This window comes from Macrotis lagotis, chromosome 2 (genome assembly GCF_037893015.1).
Source record: "Macrotis lagotis isolate mMagLag1 chromosome 2, bilby.v1.9.chrom.fasta, whole genome shotgun sequence".
Classification (NCBI taxonomy): Eukaryota; Metazoa; Chordata; class Mammalia; order Peramelemorphia; family Peramelidae; genus Macrotis; species Macrotis lagotis.
The window spans coordinates 59,827,652-59,854,002 of NC_133659.1; the positions used below are offsets into that span (position 1 = coordinate 59,827,652).

General features: G+C 35.0%; 1 protein-coding gene and 1 pseudogene across 5 annotated transcripts in view; both read left to right on the forward strand.

Moving 5' to 3' along the window:
• POU2F1 (POU class 2 homeobox 1) overlaps nt 1-26,351 on the forward strand; it is a 225,151-nt gene that overhangs the window by 104,747 nt on the left and 94,053 nt on the right. For all 5 annotated transcript variants that reach the window (XM_074221904.1, XM_074221906.1, XM_074221908.1 and 2 more), the window contains exon 2: nt 2,977-3,042. In XM_074221904.1, coding sequence (XP_074078005.1) covers nt 2,977-3,042 — 66 coding nt within the window. The remainder of the gene's footprint in view (nt 1-2,976; nt 3,043-26,351) is intronic.
• LOC141512738 (dTDP-D-glucose 4,6-dehydratase-like) lies at nt 19,955-21,234 on the forward strand (annotated as a pseudogene).

Genomic DNA, 26,351 nt, shown 5'->3' on the forward strand with positions numbered 1-26,351 from the left:
CAATTTCCTATATCATTTTGAATGCTTTGATTCTTTTTTTTTTACCTTTACACAGTGAGAAATTAATACTTGGAATTAACAATGTCCTGAGGGCTTTGTAAGATCCTTAATCATCAAGGTATTACTCAAAAAATAATATAATTTAGAGAAACTTGAAATATTTAAGATTGAAATCCAAAAGCTTTTCTGCATGATTCTCAGTAAGACAATAAATCAGAATTCCCCATCACTTCTTTTCTTTTTTGCACACTCCCTTTTGGTTTCCAGAACTTAGTGAAATGATTTGATGTAATGTTTGTGAGATTCTTGAAAACATAATAGAATATTTTCAGAAGATTCCTATTGGCCCCACTATAACATAAATTAAAGATTAAAGCATTGTTTAAAATTGCCTGAGAAGGTATTTGACAGTTAATAGTTCGATACTGCCCAGATCATTCCTCCTACTTGGGAAGTCTTTTTTTGTTTGAACTCTTTTGAAGTCTGAATGCTTGATTATCATCATTCCAGTTATTCTTTCAAATTTATTCTGCACATGACATTGAGTAGTAGTTGTCTAAACTACCCATTGCATTTGTGTTTTTCTACATTGTTTCAGAAAACTTCAAGTCATACAGAAAGCTAGGTTTTAGTCATAGCCTCCAGCACCTGCTGCTTTCAATCCTTGCACTTCATGCTTTCAGATAATACTTATGGTCATTTTCTGAATAGATTTTGTCTTAATGTCCAAAAGTGACTTAAAGGATGAAAGCCATCCCTTCCCACTGGCCGAATGCTGCCCTTTGTATTTCCAAAGCCAAGGGTGATGTATACTTGTTTGAATGGACAAATAATGAACTGGTGTCACAGAAAGCACTGGCAATTTTTTTTTAATGTTGGAATTCTCATCTGTCAAACTTGGAGTTAAAACTTTCATGATAGTGGGGATGAAAATCAGCTGACTAAGTAGCTGGGAACAGATAGAGCAGAATCTAGAGTTAGATCAGGAAAGGACCTTCCAGAGCATTTCATCTCAGTGCAGGAAATTGATGTCAAGAGAAGTAAAGGAACTGGCCCAAAATCATACAAATCCTAAATCCCAGAGCAGGGAACTGAAGCTGAAGTGCCCCGACTGAAATTCCAGGACACTTTCCCTGGACTGTGCTGCTAGTTAAATTTGTATTGCCTGGTCCTGCACAGCCCCTTTTAAGGCAACCACTGATTTGATTTCCAGGTTAAATGTTTTGTCAGATAGGTTAAAAAAGACTTAAAATTTCTATGGCAAACCTTAATCAACTGATAAAACTACTAACTAGTTTTTCCCAGTAGGAAAAAAGCAATTTGTTTGAAAATGAGTATATTGAATTTCTAGTACATAGAGAGTAAAGGCATTCTTTTAAAAAATACTTGTTTTGGGGAGGCTAGATGGCGCAGTACAGATAGAGTACCAGCCCTGGAGACAGGAGGACCTGAGTTCAAATGCAGCCTCAGACACTTAATAATTACTTAGCTGTGTGGTCTTGGGCAAGCCACTTAACCCCACTGCCTTGCAAAATAAAAATAAAAAATATTTGTTTCATAATACTTTCAGAGATTAAGAGTAGAAGAGTATTCTTATACTTCATTGCAATAGTTCTATTCCCTCTTTTACTTAAAAAAAATCTTCTGGAACATTAATTTTATGGATCATAAATCAGTGGGTTCATCTAAAATCATTAAGTATTTTGTTTTCTTTGCAGATTAAGACATATAGCTATCTTCACCTGTCTTTCATTGTTGAAATTATTTCAACCAAATAAACCTTTTTCCTAAAGGTACTGGCATTTGTTTAACACTTCTTTTAAAACCAGTAGGGAAGATTATCATGGTTCACTGGAAGTAGACACTTTAGTTTCTTTACATTTTCTCCTCCCTTTGAGATTAATGTATATGAGTATCTATCTATTCTGATTCTAAATAATTTTTTATTATACCAAAGTTAGGATATTGGCCTTAATTTTCTAAATTGGATTGTTAATGTTTTATCTCATTTAATTTATGTACTTCTCTACTCACTCTCTATTGGTAATATCATTTACTCACAAAATATTTAGTTTTCACCAGAAGTTTATTTCTTTTAATAAAGTTTCTTGATTCATATTAGAAAATATATTCCTTTGGTTCTCAGTAGATATTTGACGTGTATATAGTTACTAGATTTTTCTTACCCTCTTTATTCAATATGGTTTTAGCATATCAGTTTCTTAGTTGTGAAACACCAAAAGTGAGGGCTAGTGCAGGAGTTATTTTTTGTTATTATAAATTATTTTCCTTATTAAATAAATGACCTATTTTTATCCCTGTCATCTCTATTTATTTGATATTTTCTCTACTATACAACACAATACAAAACACGTTTATTAAACAGGCACTTGGCTAAGTGATAGCAATACAAATAGGAAAAGGAAAGACAGTCCCTGTCCTCCAAGTGCTTACTCACAAAAGAAAGCTAAGAGGGAGGGCTGGCAAGATGCTGGGGTGTGGGGGGGAGTCTTTGGGTGATTGAAAGAGTGCAGCTTATGGCAAGTGAAGAAATGTGAAACAAACATGATACAAAGAAAGAGGAAGGATGCTGTACAGGTAGATGGGAGGGAGGGGACTAAAAGTAATGGTAGGAGAATTGAGCAGCTGGTGGTACTTGGACCTGGAGTCAGGAAGACCTGAGTTCAAATTCAGTCTCAGACACTTTCTAGCAGTGTGACCTCCAAAAGTCACTCACTTTCCTCAGCTTTAAGCTAGGGATAATAACAAAACCCCCTTCCAGGGTTGTGAGGATTTATATTTAAAATTTTTTAAATATGTATTCAAAATTTCTGGTACAGAAATTTAACAAATAAATTACAAATAAATATATTTGTAATATCCAAAGAACTTGGCATAATGCCAACATACAGTAAGTGTCTAATAAATGCTTATTTCTTTGCTTCCTTTAACTTCATTCATCTCTGTTTAATGCAGACTCAAGAATGAACAATCCGTCAGAAACTAGTAAACCATCAATGGAAAGTGGGGATGCCAACACAGGTAAGAAAAAATGTTTTTGAATCTAGCATTTGTATTATCAGATTGAGGAAAGACTTTGTATTGTAAATATTTGCCAAATATTTTGCTGTTGGCAGACTTGAGTTTCTTAAATGCTATAAGCAGAATTTGAAGCTGACTAGGGCAGAACTTAACAGTCACTAGAAACCACTAGAAACCACAGAGACAGATTTCAGTTGGATGCAAAAAATTCCTAATAATCATTAAAAGTGAAATGAACTGATCCAGGGAATTATGAATTCTTCATTGTTACTAATTTTTCAGCAAAGGCTAGATAACCACTTTAGGGTCAGTGTCATAGAAGAAATTCTTTTTCAGGTATAAATTGAACTAGAAGACATAGGAATTCCCATTTCTGTAATTCTTACTAATTATTCTTAGTAATTATGAGCTTTTTTATTATGAGCATACTCCTCAAGCAATCATTTCATATCATCATAAATGTATTTTTAACAATACTTAAAACTTTAATAGCATTTAGTTTACTATTAATAACTTTATTGTAGAACCAAAAAAAAGCCCTTAAAATGTGCTGTCTTCCACTTGAAGATTTGAACAAGCATACTTTTTTCCCCCCAAGACAATCCTGTTCTCAGATTCTTGTTAAACTTTTCTTATACTTCTTAAACTTTCTTATACTTCTCATTACCTATGAAAAACAAACTTAGGAGGTACCTGTGTGATCCCAACCATTTTAAAATTTCCACATTACTTCTGAATTTGAGACAAATCAGCCATTCTTCTTCTGATTAGCCTGCTGTGGGGATAAAGGAAGACCTAATTTTTCAGAAATCTTACTCAAGTACAGTTTGGCCTACTAGAATATAACTTCTATTTTCATTTCACTGGAACCTTCTGTAACTCTTCTGCTCTTTCATTCAGTCTCTACATTGGCAAAAGAATGTAAGATGTCATTTTGCCACTACTTCTTTGAGGGAGGAGGAACAGCTGTTTTGTATAATTTAAGTGCAGACATTCAAATGACTTCTGATGCAGAAATTAGTTCTAATTAATGAAAGAGAAAGATTTAGGTAAAATACTCGTTCAGAGACCAAAGGGAAAATTATAGAGTTAACAGTTTCTATAGAAATAAAAATTTCAAGGTCTAGGGAGAAAGGTAGAGTACCAATGATGAGGTAACTGTTTTGCATAGAAAAAAATAGAAAATTCAAAATATAATTTATTTAGGGTTCTTCAACTAAATAGCTTTTAAAACCGAGTAAAATGTATATAGTCTGTGTAACTGCTCAAAAAATTACTATGGTTATAATATTAATTCAGAATAGTGGATTACTAGGTAATTTGTGCAGTCAACTTTCAGAAACTTTTTCCTTTCTTATAATGTCTCTTCCAGCTATACAATTGTATAATTTAAAATGCTTCAATTTTTGCCAATTTATGAGCAGATAGAAATTTGAAAACAGAAAAACAGTCAACTTTACAGCAAAAACAAAAGAAATTAGTGTGTTTTTGAATCTTGTGACCTTTACAAAAGAGATTTCTATTTTTCAAGGAAAGGATTTTTTTTTTCCCTTCCAGAAAAATTTTGAATTTTTACATTTTAAGCAGAATGTTGGAGAATTGTTTTGGTATAAATTTATACATGTAAAATGGACTGGAGAAGGAAATGATACACCTCCTGTATTTTTACTAAGAATAGCCTAAATGGAGTCATTAAGACTTGAACGCAACTGAGAGAGACTGAACAACAACATAAATTCATGGTAATTACTATATCTGAGTGAAGGTACTTTTTTTGCAGCATCCCTCATTGTTTTATCCATTCAGGAAATAGTTACTGTGTTTTAGATGCTTTCAGAAATGAAAAGATCAGTAGGTATGTCATCCCTACTGTCAGGGATCTTCCACTCTGGTAGAGAGAAAAGATGCATTCATCAGTGAGTCTAGTGCTAGGCAGAGAGACCAAGTGCTCTGGGGGGAAGGGAGCACCTTGGCCTTGTGAAGGGGAGAGATTGGCAGAACTTGGACCGAGAGCCACACCACAGAGGAGGGAGGCACATCTCTGGGAGAAGACCCGGAGCAAACATGTGGGAAAATGTGGGAGAGTTGGTCAGCATCTCCTGGGCCTCCACACGTGTTAAGAGCTGGGTACACAAAGAAAGGGAAAGACAGGTTTTTCTCTCAAGATGCTCAGAGGAGCTGCCTACTGATGGAGCCTACATGCCAGCAACTGTGTAAAAATAAGGTAGATAGAGGGTGAATTGATGCTAAGGGAATCAGGGTTGGGCTGGTATTTGAAGGAAGCCAGAGGTGTCAATGAAGAGAGACAAAAATTCTTCCTGGGAGCAGATGGAAGGAAGACCAGAAGAGTCAGAAGGAGCCTTATGAAGGTCTTTGAACAACAAACAGAGGGTTTTATATTTGATCCTTGAGAGGATAAAGAACCTTGGGAATTTTGTGAGTTGAGGTTTGGAAAAAGATAACAACATGGTCAGACTTGCACTTTAGAAGGGTCATTTGGGTGGCTCAGTGGAGAGAACTCAAGCATGAGGGTGACGAGGGGTAGCAGTAGCAGAGAAGGAAATTGGGAAGAGAAACTTGATGGCCCACAGCAACCAGTTGAATAAGGGTGAGGAGAGATGAGGAGAGAGAATGAGGAATAGAGCAGTGTCAGAAGCTCCATTAGAGTCAAGGGGGATGAGCACTGAGGAGAAAGCCATTCTTAGGTGATCACAGTCATCGAAGACTTTAGAAGAGGAACCCTATGACCACAGCTGCAAAATACTGAAGAAATAAAGACCTAAATAATTGAAGAAATGGTAATTGCTCATAGCTAAACAAAGCCAATATAATAAAAATGACAATATTATCTAAATTAATTCACTTATTTAGTACTATATAAATCAGAGTAGCAGTAGTAAAGCACTATTCTAAAAGTAGAAAAATAATAATGAAATTTTAATAATCTAATAATGAAATTGGAGGACCAAAAGGTCAAGTATCTCGAGAGAAATAATGCATTACAGTTGTCGAATTGATAGCAGAATTATGATGTAATAACAGATAAGTTCAGAGAACCTGAGATGTAGAGACCTTTTTTAATTGTTGATGAAAGAGATAGAATGGGAGAGGATAACTTAAAAGAGATGACAAGTTTGAACAAGATTTGTTTTATTTTTACTTTTTAAAGAATGTAGAAAACCATAATGTATTTGCAAACAGAAGTGAAGAAACAACAGAAAAACAGATTTGTCATGCAAAAAATTAAGGCATAAGTTGAAATTAGATTAAGAAAATGTCTAAAATGTTTATACCTTTGACCTCAACATCCCACTGCAAAGCAAACACTCTGAGAAAGTTTTAATAAAGTATTTGATATATAAACCAAAATATTTATAGGTTTTTTTTTTGTAGTAACAGAAGCAGGAACAAAGTAGATTTGGAACATGGCTAAATTGAACATGAATGTAATGTAATTTTCTTTGCCACAGGAAACAGTGAATTTGAAGAATATAGACAAGTATAAAAAAATTATGAAATGATGTAAAGTATGTAGGACCTGGGAAACTATATATACAGTGGTTCAATTTATACCAGGTCCTGATTAGTGCGAATAATGGCTGTAGTATAAAGAGGTTGCCCTATTTGAGGTGATAATATAAGTAAAATACAGTCATTAGTTCCAGTCCAATGGAAATGCACGATGTGAATCTAAATTTCACAGGAATTTATTAATAATTTTTTACACTATTTGGGACCTAGCTATGAATGGAAACTGAAAAATTATTTGGTTGTGAATAAGAAGTATACCCTGAAAAGAGAGGGGAAAGGTGCACCTAAAAGATACAAGTAGTCAATTTTGATTACGTATAATTTAAAATGGATTCATATATACAGAAATACTTAAATATTTAATATGGAAATATTTAAATAAATTTTTGGTAGTAGCAAAAGACTTGTAAACTAAGAAGTGACCATTAATTGAGTAATATCTGAACAAATTGTGATATATTTATGTGCCATAAGAAATGACAAAATGATTAATGGTTTTAACAAAACTTGGGATATTTTATTTGAGCAGGTGCAAAGTTATATAAGCAGATAACTAGGAAAACAATACACACAATAGCCATAACACTGTGGAGGAAATTTTACAAGAAATAAGAACTCTTCAGTGCTTTAACCAACTACAATTCCAAAGGATAAGTAAGGACGCATGCAACCCTCCTCCTAACAGAGGTGATTGATTCAAGATACAAAATAAGACACAATTTTCATACTTTTGTACATGGCCAGCATGGGAATTTGTTTGATTTATGTATATTTGCTACAAGATTTTGTTTTCTCTTTATTTTTTTTTTCAATTGAGAGTAAGGTGGGACAAGGGAGAGGGATTGGGGATAGTATAGTCAAAACAAAAAGAAACAAAACAGTATCATTGAAGCAGTGTTCAAAAACTCAGGAGAAAACAGGTCAAAATCACATACCATTAGGTCAACTTTTGAATATATTATATTCACTTTTCTTTTTAATTATATAATAGAGAATGGTCATTTCATGCACATTCCTTTTTTCCCCTGAGCTATTCTATTTATAGGAATGCTCATTTTATTTAGATTTAAATAATTAGATTCTTAAGTTAAGAATTTTTAAAAATTAAGAAAAAAAATAGGGCAGCTAGGTGGCAGAGTGGAAAGAGCACTCACCTTGGAGTTAGGAGGACCTGAGTTCAAATCTAGCTTCACACTCTTAATACTCACTTAGCTGAGTGACTTTGGACATTGTCTTGCAAAAATTAAAAAAAAATTAATGAGAAAGTATTAAATTGAAGGTTTCTAGAGCCAGTAGATTGTTAATGGAGAAAAGTCCCTTGGAAGAGAGAAATCAAGAGAACAAGTAGAAAGAAGACTTACAAAGCAACAGTAATTTTTTTATTCAGAGAAAGGAATGAAAGAAAAAAGATTATAAAGATCAAGGTCAATAGAAATGAAGGAATAAGCATAGTGAAAAATATAAAGGGATTTTGAGTGTGAATGGAAGTCATTGGAGTTGAGACTTGAGAATTTTTACATCTATGTTAATGATTTGTCTATGTCATGGAGATTAGAGGCAAGAGATAAGAGAAAGAAGGAAAATAATGAATCCCTTTGAAAGTCATTGATGGAGGTGGGAGGCTGTCTTGGGGAGTGGGTTTTTGATGGTAAAGCTGGGAGGAATAGTATCAAATGACGTGGACTTTTAGTAAGATGTTATAAGTCATGGAATGAAAAATGGAATAGGCCTTTCATGATCATAAGGTATGTGACCTTGGGCCCCTTCATTTTACAGATGATAAAAGGTCCAGCAAAATCAGATGATCAGCTGAAGAGCATATATCTTGTTAGTAGTGTTGTTGGGCAGTGCATCTGTGATAATGGTTTGGAAGCAGTATTTGGGAGTCAGGAGCATTTTGATTCATGAGATGGAAAATGGGATAGTGGAAAAAAGGTATATTATCAGTCTTTTTAAGGTGTTTTGGGCTCTAACATGGTATGAGACTATTTTGAAAGAGGTGATATCATGACAGGAAATCAAGTAAGTAGAAGAATAAGTAGAAAAATGGTCCAATATTTTGTGGAGGTTTCTTCTCAATTTCTAGAGGATGGGCTACAGTGGGAAACCTAGACTGTAACCCTCCTTGAAGGCAAGGACTGACTCACTTCTATATTTGAATCCCAGAGCTCTAGTGCTTAGTATTTGGTGAAAATAGTGAAGAGTTTGAGGAGAATAGGTCTGTAATCAATAAGGAGTAAGGAGAATGTGATTAGTGAGAATATCTTTGTCCTTAAGGCAGTATACATAAACACACACACACACACACACACACAATGAAGAGAAATAGAAGATAGCTAAATGGGATGGCAACACATTGGGAAGAGTTGTGCACAGAGTATTGTTTTTTGAGATTTTTTTGGTAGGGAAAAATATGTGGTTGTAACTGAAATATGTTTGAAGATGTTGACTTCTACACATCTGATGGTTTGACTGGAAGGTGAAGGAATATATTGTCTTTACAGCCTTAGTAATGCAATCAAGCAATATATTAAAAAGCAGAAGAATTTTGTTTTCATTTAAGTTGGTTTGCTGCAAATCCTTGACTCCAGGATCAAAGGCAGAAATGTTAACGGTGGTCCCTAGACTACTACTTTTGCCATATTTACAATACAGATAAATTCTTTAGTACTTGTTGTACTTTAGTACTTGTTGTAAGGGTATTTTAACATGTTAAGGAACATGAAACATATTTGAATATTTGGTGTAAAAATACAGACTGAGATTCAACCAAATGAAGCTCTCCAAGGAGAGCAATTACTTTTGTCCCTTCCCAATTTAAATGCTTTTGTTTTCCAAAGAATGTTAAAAAAAAAAGTATATTTGGAAGTATAATAACACATTTTATCAAGAAACAAATTACAATGTAGATTGAGTGAAGCAAAGTATGCTTGAAGTCCTCCAATCCAACATCTTCATTTTGTGGTTGAGAAAACCAAGTGATTTGCACAAAGTCACAAAGATGATGGATGGGATCTAAGATTTGAACCAAAAAATAACTTCTTGATTTGGGCAGCTAGAGCACTGGCCCTGGAATCAGGATTACCTGAGTTCAAATCTGGCCTCAGACACTTAATTGCCTAGCTGTGTGACCTTGGGCAAGTCACTTAAACCTTGCAAAAACCAAAAAAAAAAAATCATGTGTTAAGATTTTGGGAAAGCAGATTTCAAAGAATCCAGAAGCAAGCTAGGTAGGATTCCATGGACTCTAATTAACCAGAAAGCATGGAGGATACTTATAAAGTTCTGATTGCAAAAAGGGAAACACTTTTAGTTAGGAAAAATGAGATTTGTCTGAAGAAACTAATATGGATGCTCAGTCACCAACCAACTTATATTGAAAGAGAGATGTATAAAGATGGTGGTAAGACTAAGTAAAAAAATATATATAAGTATGGCATGCCACTATTAAAATTGTCAGGAATGCCAACTCTCATTAAGCTAAGACTGGTAAGGAAACTAAAGACAAATGGGTGAGAGCAGTTGGTTGGTTGGTTTGGGGTTTTGTTTGTTTCTTTTCTTTGTTTCTACTAGAAGATGGAATTGAACCTTTGCTTGGTGTGAATGGAAAGCTGATGACTGACAACAAAGAGAAATCAGAGCTGCCTCAATTCATATGTTTCTTCTTTTTACTCTGGCAAGAAAAATGAACTTTCTTCTATGGGGATGACAGAATAGTTAGAATTTATAGAACCAAAATCAGTAAGAAAACAGTAAGAATATTTGACATCCCTTACTTCTAAGTCTGTCAATACACATTTATTTATCCTGCTACTTTTTCTAGCATTTTGCTAAGCATTGAAAATGGAGAGAAAGACAAATGGTAGCTTTTGCTCTCAAAGAACTCAAAAGATAACATGCAAACTACAGTATACAAACTAGATATAGACTGGATAAAACAAAAGTCATCTACAGAAAGGAAACAATAGAATTAAGAAGGGTTGAGAAAGTTTTGCTTCAGAAAGAATAATTTTAGATGGGACTTGAAGGCAGTCAGAAAAGCCAGGAGATGGAGATGAGAAGCAAGAACATCCCCACACATGGAGAACAAGCCAGTGAGAATTCCTGGTGTAACTTAGGTGATGGAGTACTTTCTTTGAGGGACAACAATGAAGAATGCAGAATTGGGGAGACTCAGGACTTAAAGGACTGAGAAGAAAATAATGAATTAATTAGGGAGGAGTAAAAGGATTGCTTTCTAACACTGAGGGTCCTATTAAAGTTACATGATATGTATTTCTAATGAACCCAGTCAATGTGGGTTGTATATAGAGCAATTGGTGGGAACTTTGTTATACTGAAGCTTGCCTGGGTAAAATTGGCACTACCACAAAGTGGCCAGAGCCTCAAGCAGAGTTATTCTTGGCTCAACAAGGGATCAGGTGAGGGAAGGGAGGTGAGTATAGCTAGTGCAACAGTGGTGGCCTAGAAAGAAGTGAGGGAATGAGGACTTTGCAAACCAAGTCATTATGTGGAGGAAGAACAAGATTTGGGTACACAAGGCAGAGGGAGAAGTGGAATGAAAATAGATTATGATCAGATAAAGAAATTTCAGAATTCTTGAACTTTTTTAAGTGTTGCATCTGTGGCACATGGCAGGATCAAAATTTTGACCATGTTTTTAAGTTTGTTCCCTATGGAACACATATTTCAGAAAGCACATTGGAAGGGGTGGGGAGAGACATATGTGAATTAGGGCATTGAGGAATTGGGTTAATGCAAGTGGAAATAACAGATTGGGCAATGGAGAAACCTAAATTGGAGTTTGAATAATTATTCCCAGGAGGTTAGTAATCTATAGTGAGGAGTAGGGATGGAGTAAGGGGACTCTTGATCATTGAAGAATGGATTCAAGCAGGTTTTTTTGGTAGAGGTTTGGTTTCAGAGTGGATTTCTCTCAGGGTCTTAGTACTAGGAATTGAAGGAATGTTACTTTTTACCCCTAAGGAAGACTGCTCTGCTTTTGGATAACTCCAGCTTTTAGGAGATTTTTTTCATTAAATTAGTTCTTCATTTGCTTCTTTATAATCTCCATGCATTACTCTAGTTTAATATCTGTAGATTTTTCTCATAGTCTTCATGAGAACCATTACTTCTTTAGACTAAATATCTCTCCTTTCTATTTTTCTTCATATAAAATAAATTTCAGACCCTTATTCTAGTTTCCAATTTGGTCCAGGCTTATGATATTATCAGTGTTGGGAATTCCTAATGAGATGCCAATGCATCTCAGGTGAAATTCCTTTCCTGCTATCATATAGCTTATGAGTATTGACAGCCAACCTTGGACCCAGGCCCTCCTGACTAGAAGAGAGGCTATCTGTGCTCTATGTTCAATTGCCTTTCACTTCATCAGTATCCTTCCTCAAATATGACACCTAGAATTTCAAACCTCATTTCATAAGCGATCTGACCAGTGCAGAATTTAAGTCCACAGAACAATTAATTCCATTTACTCAAACAGTCTAATTTACACTGATAGAATTGTTGTTCCCTTGGTGTTGGAAGGAGCTCCAGAGACCATATAGTCCCATTTCTCTTGCTTCCCAACAAAACATGAATTCCATCTATAACCTGATGCATAGATAGTAAATGTAAATGCATTCAGTGCAGGTGCTAGTTCTTTTTTATCTTTGTACTCTATATTAGGCACTAAGTCAACCCCTGGAGATTGATCCAGCTTTTGTAGATAGACCTCCAATTACAGGGCCCACCCTTCTGCCTTTGTGTGGTCTTCTAGGACTTCTCCATGGCCTCTGGTTGGAGGGTTGACCTTTCTTGAAAGGAGGGATCAGTCATCTCTTTAACTTCAATCCTACCTCATTCTACTTGTCGCTTTTTGCTTCCTTTGGGAGAGTAAGGCCTATATTTCTGCCTTCCTGTGTATCCTCTGCTCGGTATGTAGAAGATGCTTAATAATTTTTTTTTAAAAGACTAAAAATTCAAGGAATTCTTTTATTGAACTGATATTTACACTTAATTTCTATCCATTTATTAAAATTGTATGAAATGTTTTTAGTGGATTTTTATAATAATGTTCTTCATTCTCAAAGAAGACCACGACATCAGAGAGGTGACATGACAAAGCCCATAAATTGGATTTGAGTGAGAGGTTCTGTGTGCTAAGTCACCAACCTCACTTTCTCCTCCAGAGCCATAGGGTTCCATTGTCCAGATAAGAATCAAGACGACTGGAGATGACCCTGCTCACAAGACACTCGAAATTAAAAGTTTGAGATTGGATTTGAACTCCTGTCCTCCTAACTCCCACGGCCAATGCTCTATCCACAGCGCCACCTAGCTGCCACAACACCATATCATTGTTTTGATTTAAATTGATTTTGTGATCAACCTAAACACCCTTAACCCCCCCCTTGTTCTTTTAAACTAGAATTGCTACCAGCAATCCACCTCTCCCTGCCCTCCCCATCCCCTATCCATTATCTGTATGATTGGTTTACCAGAAGTTTTTCAGCCAAAAAAACATTAATTTTTTTCTCAAATGAAACGGCAAATGAGAATTGCTACATGTAGCCTATTCTAAATTCATGAAATTCCCAGCTTATAATGCTATGAAGAATTAGATTGTAAGAAATTTCAGTATCAAGAAATCATACAAGTAGAACATCTTGATCAAAACCAGTTTTTCCAGGTTAATTGTGGAAGATTTTAAGCATATTATAGTATACTTCTTAATAAAGAAATTTGTGTCTTTAAAACTAATATTGAAATTGAAAACCAGATTAAAATAGCTATTTTATTAGATGAATCTTAAGAAAGATGTAAAAGGAACACAGATAAGTTTACTTCAGCTGAACAGATTTCAAATGGATTCAATATCAAATTAGAGCAGAACAACTATAATTCTGCTATGTAGGCAAAAGGAACCAGTTATCCTTTCCCTTTGAACTTTTGTTTACCTATAGCTATTTCTGAGAAACTTTATGCTGTTCATTTTTTAAAATATTACACATTTAATTTATACTGTTTATACTGTTTCTTAATGGTATTAAGAAAAATTATCCACAAAATTAGCACTAAAGAGTTGCTTCTGTGCCAGAAGAAATAGCCACTACTACAGCTCTATATGGTACAAGTTCCTTCCATCCATGGTAAGGTAAAACTTATGTTTTTAGGCCTCTGTAAATGAGAAGGAAGAAAAATTAAAAGGTTGTACTTAGATTATTTGTTAGACATAGGTATCTTATATAAAACTCAAAATATTCTAACCACTCTGATAAGTTGGATTTTATTGCTTTAAAACTGGAATGATTTTCTTTAAATTGTGAATATAGCAAGTTCTCCCCTCAGTTGAAAGCTGATGCTTATTAAATTATTGACCTGAGAAATGGATATTTTCCCCAAAAGGGGGGGTACATACAGTCACTAGTTTTTTCAGCACCCTATTGTGTGACAAACACTGTTCCCTGAGAATACAAAGAAAAAACTGAAACAGTTTCTGCCTAGAGTTAGATCAAAGTGGTATTTAACTGAGGAAGTGATTTGGGGTCTAGATACAGTCCTAGAGTAGCCCCCACAGTTAGACTAGAGTGTTGCAGGACAGTCGTCTTGTGGACCTTGGTCAAGGGAGCTTCCTCCCATACCAAGCTCAGGAAAAATAAGAGTGTATTCATCCAGCATTTTCATGCTGGATGTTTTTATTGTGCCAGAAGGCTGTTACAGTGGATTGGGATAAGGACTCAGATCTCAAAAAGTTTTTGATCTCCACCTTAGAGGTCATCTGACACATTGTTCTTTGTGATTTTAGTGTCTTCTGCCTGGAGTAAGGATATGTTCATCATTGTTTTAGAGATGGGCCTTTCCAGACATGAATATTCATATCACTTTATTCGAACCATATTTTGTCACTCTTTATTTGAGAATTATTGTACAGCTTCAAGAAGAAAGGGGCCAATCTTCACTCTCAAGGTACCAGGTAGCTCATTTAAGACTGCAAGTTTTAGAGTAGATGTGAATCTCCATGGTAAGAAGTAGGTTTCTTACTGGGAGTCTGGTCCAAATTTTCACAGAGATAAAATTAATATTTGGAATTTCAGCTTCATTTATGAACCCTTTCTCTTAGAATTTCTCTAACAAAAATAAAAAGAAATTATTTTTCTTGGTATCATAGTTAAATGTATTTTTTCTGTTTTTGTTTTTGCAAGGCAGTAGGTTTTAAGTGACTTGCCCAAGTCACACAACTAGGTTAATTATTAAGTGTCTTGAGGGTAGATTTGAACTCAGGTCCTCCTGACTCCAGGGCCAGTGCTCTATCCACTGCGCCACCTAGCTGCTCCAAATGTATGTATTCTGTTGTATGACTAGAACCAAGAATCTGTCAGTCAACATTTATTGAGGTGGCAGAGCCAAGATGGCAGAGAGAGGCCAGGAAGTTGATTGAGCTTTCCCCAGTTTCCCTTGGAAACAATGTTATATCGCCTCTAAAAGTAAGTTATATCGCCATCTAAAAGATGGATTGAAATTATTTTCCAGCCCAAGATACTTAGAAGAACTTTAGAAAAGGTCTGTCTTGCTTGGGTAGGGAGTCCAACCCAGGTGGTGTCCAGGCAAGTCAGTGGGAGAGTTCTTGGACACAATGCAGATCAGCCAGTGAGGCTCACAGTTCTGACTTAGCAGGCCAGTTGTGAGGCCTCCATCCCCAGGGCAGCAGGCCAATTGCCAGTCCCAGAACCCAGGGCACAGCAGATGTGACTGCACAGGGCCAACCTAGTGCAGGGGACAAGCAGCCAATCCCAGAGGCCTTGGTGCAAAAAATCTGATGATCAGGTCCCTAGCCCCCAGAACAAGAAGCTTGGGACAGTGACCCCTGTACCCCCTAGAGCATAACTCAGCTTTAAAAAATAGAGAGCCTTGATCTTTGAAGGCTACCATGGTGACAGGGAAGATCAAAACAAAAATTCAGAAGAGCACAACAATGTCAGGATGTCTAAATGTGCAACCTCAAAGGCAAATATGAATTAGTGTCAAGTCCAAAAAGTCCTCTTGGAAGATCTCAATTTTTTTTTAAACCAATTAAGGGAGGTAGAAGAGAAAGTGGGAAAAGAAGAGTTATTAAAAGAGAATTTAAAAAAAAATCAACAACTTAGAAAAGGTGGCACAAAAATTGACTGAAGAAAACACCCCCTTTAAAAAAAATCCACTAGGGAGGCTAGGTGTCGCAGTGGATAGAGCACCGGCCCTGGAGTCAGGAGTACCTGAGTTCAAACCCAGCCTCAGACACTTAATAATTACCTAGCTGTGTGGCCTTAGGCAAGGCACTTAACCCTATTGCCTTGCAAAAACCTAAAAGAAATTTTTTTAATTTTTAAAAAAATTTAAAAAAGGTATTATTGACCTGTCTGAAAGCCAGGATCAAAAAAAAAAAAAGCCTGTACAGCATCTTCTAGGAAAGTATCAAGGAAAACTAGAACCACAAAGTGAAATAATTATTGAAGTAATCTGCCAATCACCTCCCCAAAATTAAAACTTAAAGGAATATTGTAGTGAAATTCCCGAACTATCAGGTCAAAGAAAACTGGAAATAGCTGGAAAGAATAATTCATTTATTAAGGAGCCAAAATGAGTATTATACAGAATTTAGGGTGCTTGGAATATGATATTCTGGAAGGTAAAAGAGTTTGGATTACAATCAAGAATCAATTACCAAGCAAAATTGACCATTATATTTCAGGGGGAAAAATGGACATTCAATAAAATGGGAGACTTGCTAACTTTCAAAACTGAATAGAAAATTTGACCTTTATGAGACTCATGAGAAGAATAAAAAGTCAAAGAGGAAAGGAAAGAAAAACATGGTATTCAAAAAGGTTAAACTATTTTTATCCCTACATGGGAAGATGATACTTGTAACTCGTAAGAACTATGTCTCTATTAGGATAGTTAAAAGAAGTATACTCAGAGGGTGTGGGGCAAAAGTTAACTTTAAGGGGATGAATAAAAAGGATTATACTGGGAGAAGAAGAAAATGGAAAGCAGAATGGGAAAATTATACTACAGAAGAGGAAAGAGGGAGGGAGTGAGCCTTGTTTGAACCTCTCCAGATTGGACTCAAAAGAGGGAAGAACAAGCATCCAGTTGGATAGAGAAGTTTTTCTTACTTTTTGGGTAGGAGGAGCATGGAAAGAAAAAGGAGAGGGTAGAAATAGAAAAAAAAAATTGGAGTGGGGCTGAGAAAAAGGGAGGATAGATTGGGGGAAGTGACAAACTGAAGCAAAACATTGGTGAGGAGAGGGACAAGGAGAGAGAAAGGTATGAAAAGCAGAAAAATAGAATGGAGGGAAATGTACAATTAATAATCATAACTATGAATGGGATGAATTCTCCCATAAAATGATAGCATAAAAAATACAATTCTATAGTACATCTATATATAGACATTTTTGAAGCAGAAAGGCACAGGGTAAAAGTAAAAGGTTGGAGCAAACTATTTTTTTAAGGTTATTCATTCATTCATTTATTTTGGATTTTACAATTTTCTCCCAATCTTGCTTCCCTCACCCCACCCCACCCCAGTCTGTTAGACTTTACATTGTTTTCATGGTATACATTGATCTCAGTTGAATGTGATTAGAAACAAATCATATCCTTAAAGAAGAAAAATAAAGTATAAGAAACAGCAAAATTATATAATAAAATAATGTGGTTTTTTTTTTAAATTAAAGATAATAATCTTTGGTCTTTGTTCAAACCCCACAATTCATTCTCTGGATACAGATGGTATTCTCCATTGCATATACCACATAATTGTGCCTGATGGTTGCACTAATGGACTGAGCAAGTTCATTAAGATTGAACATCACCCCCATGTTGCTGTTAGGGTGCACAATGTTCTTCTGGTTCTGCTCATCTCTCTCAGCATTGGTTCATGCAAATCTTTTCAGGCTTCCCTGAATTCTGATCCTTCCTGGTTTCTAATAGAACAATAGTGTTCCATGACATACATATACCACAGTTTATTAAGCCATACCTCAGTTGATGTCACCAATTCTTTGTCACCACAAACAGAGCTGCTATGAATATTTTTGTACAAGTGAGGGTTTTTACCCTTTTTTGTGATCTTTTCAGGGTATAGACCTAGTAGTGGTATTGCTGGATCAAAGGGTATGCACATTTTTGTTGCCCTTTGGGCATAATCCCAAATTGTTCTCCAGAAAGGTTGGATGAGTTCACAGCTCCACCGACAATGTATTAAGTGTCCCAGATTTCTGTTATCCCTTCCAACATTGATCATTGTCCTTTCTGGTCATATTGCCCAGTCTGAGAGGTGTGAAGTGGTACCTCAGAGATGCTTTAATTTACATTCTGTAATAATTAATGATTTAGAGCAATTTTTCATACACTATGGATCTCTTTGATTTCCTCATCTGTAAATTCCCTTTGCATATCTTTTGACCATTTGTTGACTGGGAAATGGCTTGGGTTTTTTGTTTGTTTTTTAAGTTTTTGCAAGGCAATGGGGTTAAGTGGCTTGCCCAAGGCCACACAGCTAGGTAATTATTATGTGTCTGAGGTCGGATTTGAACCCAGGTACTCCTGACTCCAAGGCTGGTGCTCTATCCACTGTGCCACCTAGCCGCCCCAATGGCTTGTTTTTTAAAAAAAATTGACTCATTTCTCTGTATATCTTAGAAATGAGTCCTTTGTCAGAAATACTAGTTATAAAAATTGTTTCCCAATTTACTACATTTCTTTTGATCCTAGTTAACAGTGGTTTTGACTGTGCAGAAGCTTTTTAATTTAATGTAATCGAAATCTAGTTTGTTTTAATAATGTTTTCCATCTCTTCCTTGGTCATAAACTGCTTCCCTTTCCATAGATCTGACAGGTAAACTATTCCTTGATCTCCTAGTTTTCTTATAATATTGTTTTTTATGTCTAAATCCTGTATCCATTTTGATCTTATTTTAGTATAGGGTGTTGATCTAAACCAAGTTTCTTCCATACTAACTTCCAATTTTCCCAACATTTTTTATTGAAGAGAGAGTTTTTATCCCAATAGCTGAACTCTTTGAGTTTATCAAACACCAAATTACTATAATCATTTTCTGCTATTGCATCTACTCTGTTCCACTGATCTACCACTCTATTTCTTAGCCAGTACTCGACAGTTTTGAGGACTGATGTTTTATAATATTTTTAGATCTGGTAGGGCTCAACCACCTTCTTTTGTACTTTTTTTTCATTAAGTCCCTGGAAATTCTTGGCTTTTTTTTTGGAGTAAATTATATTATCCTTCAACTGAAGTAAAGAGAGCAAGGGTATATCGATCCTGATCTCGAACAAAGCAAAAGCAAAATTAGATTTAATTAAACGACAAAGGGAAGGAAACTACATCTTGCTAAAAGGTACATTACTTAACATAAATGCATCTATTGGTATAGCATCCAATAGGAGAAGTTAAATGAGTTACAGGAAGAAATAAACAGCAAAACTATACTAGTGGGGGGCTTTAACTCCCCCCCTTTCAGAACCAGATAAGCAACCACAAAATAAACAAAAAAAAAAAGTTAAGAATTTTAGAAAAATTAGATATGATAGATATCTGGAGAAAATTTAAATGAAGATAGAAACCTTTTTCTCAACAGTACATGCACTTATAAAAAAAAAATACTGATCATGTATTAGGGCTCTTCTGATGTTTTGTTTTGATCTTCCTGTCACCAAAGTAGCCTTCAAAGATCAAGGCTCTCTATTTTTTAAAGCTGAGCTATGCTCTAAGGTGTACAGGGACACTATCCGCTTCTTGTCCTGGGACCTATGGACCTGATCACCAGCTTTTTTGCACCATGTTCATAATCAAATGCAGACAGAAAAATTAAATGCAGTGTTTTTAGATTATTATGCAATAAAACTTATTTGAAAAAAATTCCATGTAACATGGAAAAATATATTAAAATTAAATTGGAAATTAAGTAATCTTATCCTAAAGAATCAGTGTGTCAACCCCCCCCCCAAAAAAAAACCCAAAAAAGAATCAGTGTGTCAAACAAAAAATAATAGAAACAATTTCATCAAGGAGTTTTACAATAAAGAAACAACAGGAATCAAAGATGTCGGCTGCCGCCAGCGGGGCAGCCTTTGGGCCCCTGAGCAGCTTCGCCAAACGGGTCCTGGTCATGGGTGGCGCCGGCTTCTTGTAGACTATGTGCGTTGCATGTAATAGTCTCTCTTGTAGAAGATTATCCAGACTATATGATCATAAATCTTGACAAGCTGTACTACTGTGCAAGCTTGAAGAATCTTGAAACCATTTCTAACAAGCAAAACTATAAGTGTATACAGGGCCTCATTTCCTTCTACATGATCCCTTTGCTGCCTTAGAGACTTTGCCTGACACATCTAAAATCTCTTCCCCAAATACAGTTGTAAACTACTTCAGCTTTCTCCCAGCTGGGTGACATTTGTGAACCTCACTTCATAAAACTGCTTTTTGAAATTGAGAAGATAGATATAGTACTATATTTTGCAGCTCAAACACATATCTTTCATTTGTCCGTGCACTGGAGTTTACCTATGTCAATGTTTATGGTACCCATGTTTTGGTAAATGCTGCTTATGAAGCTAGAGTAGAAAAATTCATTTATGTGAGCACTGATGAAGTATATGGTGGTAGCCTTGATAAGGAATTTGATGAATCTTCACCAAAACAACCTACAAATCCTTAAGCATCATCCAAAGCAGCTGCAGAATGTTTTGTACAGTCTTACTGGGAATAATATAAAAATTTTAATTCCTACAAAGAAAGGAGCTCAAACTAATAAGTCCTCATGGTTTCCAGTTGTTATCACAAGGAGCAGTAATGTTTATGGACCACATCAATATCCAGAAAAGGTTATTCCAAAGTTTATTTATTGCAACACAACAGAAAATGTTGCATTCGTGGTTCAGGACTTCAAAAAAGAAATTTCCTTTATGCTGCTGATATAGTAGAAGCTTTGCTCACTCTGTCCTAAAGAAAGGGAAACCAGGTGAAATTTATAACATAGGAACCAATTTTGAGATGTCAGTTGCACAACTTGCCAAAGAATTTATACAATTGATCAAAGAGATTAGTTCAGAGTCTGAAATGGAAAAATTGGGTTGATTATGTTGATGATAGACCTTCCAATGACATGAGATATCCTATGAAATCAGAAAAAATTCATGGTTTAGGATGAAGACCTAAAGTTCCCTGGAAAGAAGGAATAAAGAAAACCATTGACTGGTACAGAGAGAATTTTCACAAGTGGAAGAATGCAGAAAAAGCTTTGGAACCCTTTCCTGTGGCATAAACATGTTACAATCAGAAACATTTTGGGAGAGAAGAGAAACAATAAGAAACATTATTCCTGTGGAATAAACATTTTACAATAGTAATCATTATGAGAGGAAAGAAAATTGATCTACCTCATAGATACTTTATATGAATTCAAGTTGCCAAATAGAATCTTCTTTCTTTTTTGGAAGTAGATTCAGGTGTTTCTGCACAAAATCTTAAGGGCAAAATTATGTTATAAATTAATAGGTGTTCTCATTTCTTGGAAGAGTTGTATTATGAGTTGGCTTGATGGAATTTTGTTGCACTGTAACCATATTCTCAAAGGCTGATGTGACTTTTCTTCACAATAGGAAAAACAACAAAGTGAATTAAAATGTGGAGAAGCACAGATTAAAGATGTATCTACAAGATAGAGTTCATCCCTCGGTTCAAAAGTCCCATCAACTAGAGACCAACTTCATAAGTGATCCATTGATCCAGAAATCAGTCATGAGTAGTGAAGGCATCACCTACAGGGCTTGTCCTCTGCTCCTACACAGTGAATGTATTACAACTCTACTTGATCTGCTAGGGATTGTTATAAATTTGAATCTTATGGTAATATAGAATAAGTTTGTATCCTAATTAAAGCTTGAAATTCCATTAGATGGTTTACCATAAAATGAAAAAATACCTGTCTGTATTAAGCAATAAAACTAGAGTAAGAAGAAAACATTTTAAGCACTTTTAAATTTTGGTACTTGATTTTTATTAATTGATTAACTTCAATAAAATTAACTGTGCAATTAAAACTTATAAAGAATATATTTTTAAAAATAGGAATGTAAGATTTGTATAAGCTTCTAAATTAGTTATTTTAACTACAAAGAAATTGCCTTGTTGAGAAGGAAGTGTAGGGGTGGCCGGGTGGCTCAGTGGATGGAGCGCCAGCACTGGAGTCTGGGGTGCCTGAGTTTGGATCTGGCCTCGGATACTTGGTGATTGCCTGGCTGTGTGGCCTTGGGCGGGCCACTTGGCCCCATTGCCTTGCAGGAAAAAGAAAAAAAAAGGAAATGTGCTGCAAGTGTAGCTTTCATTTTGTATCTATGAAATTATGTCATATCAATGTTAATGAGATATATGTTTTTCTATTTTCATTTAAAATATACTGTATCTTCATAAATATGTATGTATGTGTATATAATAATTTTTCTATATTCATGACCAAAAAATGCATAGCTTGACCAAATTAGTTTAAGTGATGCTAGAAACTTAGAACATTTATTCAACAAATATTTTTTGGTGAATACTTTGTGTTTGTATCATTGAACTTAAATATTTTTTAAGGGTTCTTTTTTTTAAGAAACCAAAAATTTTTAGATTTCACTTTTTTTTCTTTTTTTTATTTAGGTTTGTGCAGGGCAAATGGGGTTGGGTGGCTTGCCCAGGGCCACATAGCTAGGTAATTGTTGAGTGTCTGAGACTGGATTTGAACCCAGGTGCTCCTGGCTCCAGGGCTGGTGCTTTGTCCACTGCACCACCTAGCCGCCCCTGGATTTCATTTTTAGAATTCCTTTTATACCATTAAATTCAGGTCTTTTGTTGTCAAGATTAATATTATTTCTCCTAATTAGCAACATTATCTTGTTATGAGGGGAAACATTTAAATTTTTAACGTTTATAAAGTTTATGTCCACCCAAATCATTTCCTAATAAAGCATTTATTAACATAAAAAATAAACAACATATCAAAATTTTTGAGATGCAACCAAAACTAGACTTAGAGAAGTTTTTTTAATCTTTAAATGCTTACATGAATGAAATAGAGAAAGAGCAAATTGACAAATTGGACAAGTATAATCAACTAGGGGAAAAAATGCCCTAGTTAAATACCAAATTAGAAATTCTAAAAATGAAAGAAGTTAATAAAATTGAAAAAAGACTACTGACAAATAAATCTAAGAACTGGTTTTATGAGAAAAAAGCAATAAAATTGACAGACTTTTGATTTAACTTTAAAAAAATATAACCAAATTATCACTATCAAAAAATGAAAAGGGTGAATTCAACACCAATTAAAAGAAAGTTAAAGGAATAATTCAAAGCTATTTTGCCAATAAATTTGATAACCTATATGAAATGGATGAATATTTACACAAATATAAATTGTTCTGATTAACAGAAGAGGAAATAAAAACTTAACCCTATTTTAGAAAAAGAAATAAAATAGTCCATCAATGAACTCCCTAAGAAAAAATCTCCAGGTCCAAATAGATGTACAAATGAATTCTGCCAAACTTTTAAAGAACAATTAATTCCAATACTATATAGACTATTTGGAAAAATAGGTGAAAGAGTTCTACCAAATTTCTTTTATGTCACATATGTTTCTGATGCCTAAACCAAAAAGAACCAAAATAGAAAGTTGTAGACCAATTTCTCTAATGAATATTGATGTAAAGACTTTAAATCAAATACTAGCAAAGCGATTACAGCAATTTATCACAAGATTAATACACTATGACAAAGTGGGATTTATACCAGGAGGGTAGGACTGGTTCAGTATTAGGAAAACTTTTAACATAATTGATCATATTTATTAACAAAACCAACAGAAATCATGATTATCTCAATAGATTCAGGAAAATCTTTTGACCAAATGTAGCACCCATTCCTATTAAAAAGCACCAGATGTCTTAAGTATGTTAGAGAATAACTGAGGTAAATGACTTCAATTTCTCAGTGAAATATAAGGCAAGATCCTTAATTCAGAGTCTTGACTAGGAGGATAGGATTACTTAACAACAGAGAGGGCTCAAGTTGTATAAGAAATATTTAATGGGCATAGTCATAATAATTGTTTGGTTTTCTTTACCTCTATCCAGCAATATGTGAGTAGGAGCAAAGAGAGTGGCTGTTGGAAGTAGTCCAGGGCTAAGTATTAGGGATCTAAGGACTCAAGAAGATAGTGTAGAGCTAAGATTCACCAAGGGACCATGTTGGGGAAAAGAGGAAATAGTGGCTAATGTAGAAGTTATAGCCTGGGAAAGAATTGAAGAGTTTTTGTATTGGAGATCATAATGTGTACAAAAAAAAAATAGACTTTGATGTGGAAAGACAGAGGGAGAGGGATAATGCCAAAAGATTAGATAAGGGCCTAAGAAAGAAAGACTGAACTAGGATCTGAGTTCATTGAGGGGAAAAATATGACAGGTTTGGGGGAATAAAAGTAATGGTCATGAGGATCAAGATTTGAGTGATTTATTTGAATAAATAAGGAGAAGTTGCCAAGTAGTAGAAGAGTCTGAACATCAGAGGAGAGAGCAAGGAGTATTCCAACTCCCCTATCCTGACCTTAAGTCAAAGGTACAGCGACTTCAGGAGGAAGCCAGGTTTCAGTGGGTGTGAGAAGATGGAAAGAGTGAAATAGAGGTTTAATGAGAAAACAAATTTGTTAATTAAGCAAGCATTGCAGAAAATGTAGTCGAAAGTTTGGGTAGATTTGGAGTGTATACTTTGTCCATATTTGGAGGTGGGGGAGATAGAGTGGCCAGTTGGGGGTGGGCTCCAAGCTTTATTCTTCAACAACCAAGAGTTCAGAATCACTGGGATAGGAGAGTCTGCTAACCACTAAGGAATGAGCCCAAACAGAATACCTAGTGCTCAACGAAAACAGGTGTTGGGATTGTTCAGTGCCTTTCCTTCAAGGTCCAGTGTCATTGCTGAATGATGGTAATTTTTGTGTCTTTTGAGACCCAAAAAGTCTTCTTCAAAGGAGGCAGGAGCAGGTAAGCTTATGGCCAGGGGAAGACCAAGAAGTAATAGCTAGGAGTTTAGTTCAGTGATCTAAAGATTCTATGATGCCTTAAAATTTTAGATTCAATTATTTAGAACCATCTCTGGAATGTTAAAATTGTTTTTATCTCTCATTTACATAAAATGAGCATATAGATGATACCACATTACTGGTGATATTTACTTGAAATCAATATGGATAGAAAGTTATTGCCTTAGTTGGAATAAAAATTTGTGTTAATAATAGCTAGGTTTGACTAGTGCTTTGTTTGCAAAGCACTTTAGTTGGTACAATAAAAAATCATCACATTATATTGTATTTATATAAGATACTAATTTGTCAAGTGTTAGCTCATGTATTGGTTCATATCCTTACAGAAACCCTGTGAGGTTGGTGAAAGTTATTATCTTTTTCTTTAGGTCAAATTATTCTAATAGCTTTTGGTGGCAGCTCTAAAACTATCTAATAAACAAGTGGTTTATATATATTGGAACTACTATTGCAACATACATCTTTCTCAAATGCATCATAAAATTTCAAAATATACACTAAAATAAATTCATGAATTACTGCATAGCCTGAATTATAGACTATTAAAGCAAAGCAGTTTTACTGTTTTCAAGTACTATACCTATTAGATGTTAAATTTATTGCAGGGGGTGGAGGGGGAGGGAAGAAAGAGAACCCTGTTATAATAGCACATAATATTTTGCAGTGTATAATGACCATAAAAACCCGAGGTTATGCCACTAATTTTGGACTTTTAAACTCTTCAGACATCAAGTATATGGCATGAAAATTATCATAAATTCTAAATTAGTGGAATCTTATTTTGTTTGGTTTTACTCTTGGTATATCTGAGTGGATCTAGTTTATATTCATTAATTTGGAATCGTGACCAACTCGGGTACTTTTAATATTAAAATAGGAACTTAGGAATGTTGTTGTTCAATGGATTATCCTTTGAAACACAAAAACATTAAGATGTTAGTCTAATACTTTTCCAAAAGGATATGTGTGATCCTTTTTTTATTAACTCACTTTCAGTCATACCAGTTCAATGATCTAGCATCTGACTCATCCTCCTGACTTGATTGAGTCACCTCTTTTCAGAAGTGAATTTCCTGGCTGATATTTTTGTGTCATTTCATTCTGATCATTTATGGTTACATATTGCAGCTTACATGACCACACCATACTTCTCTTCATTGTCACCTGCAATTTTGGTTCTTTGAGGATTGTGGTATTCCATAATTTTTACCTATTAATAAAAAGGCACATATTTACACATACCTAGCTTTTGATATCTTCTTGATCACTTTTTGGAGTGATGATATGATTTTTCAAATTGTTTTATTTACCTTATCCTATTTTAGTCTTTTGGATTAAAGAGTTTTGGTAAAAGCCTCAGTCGGAGGTTATCTGGTCCAGTCCTTAGCCAACAATTGAATCTTCTCAGAAACATTGCCCCCCTTCAAAATAAAATTCAATTCTTGCTTGAATGCCATAGCACTAATACTCAGTAACTTATCACCTCATGAAACTATTAATTTCAGTCATACTAAAATTCCTAGGAATTTCCTACTTAAAGTAAACTTAACTATGCCTTCATGAGGGGTAGAACTAAACAGATTAGACAGGAACTTACGTGAACTCTTCTAAATTCACCTCCAAACTTCATTCTGA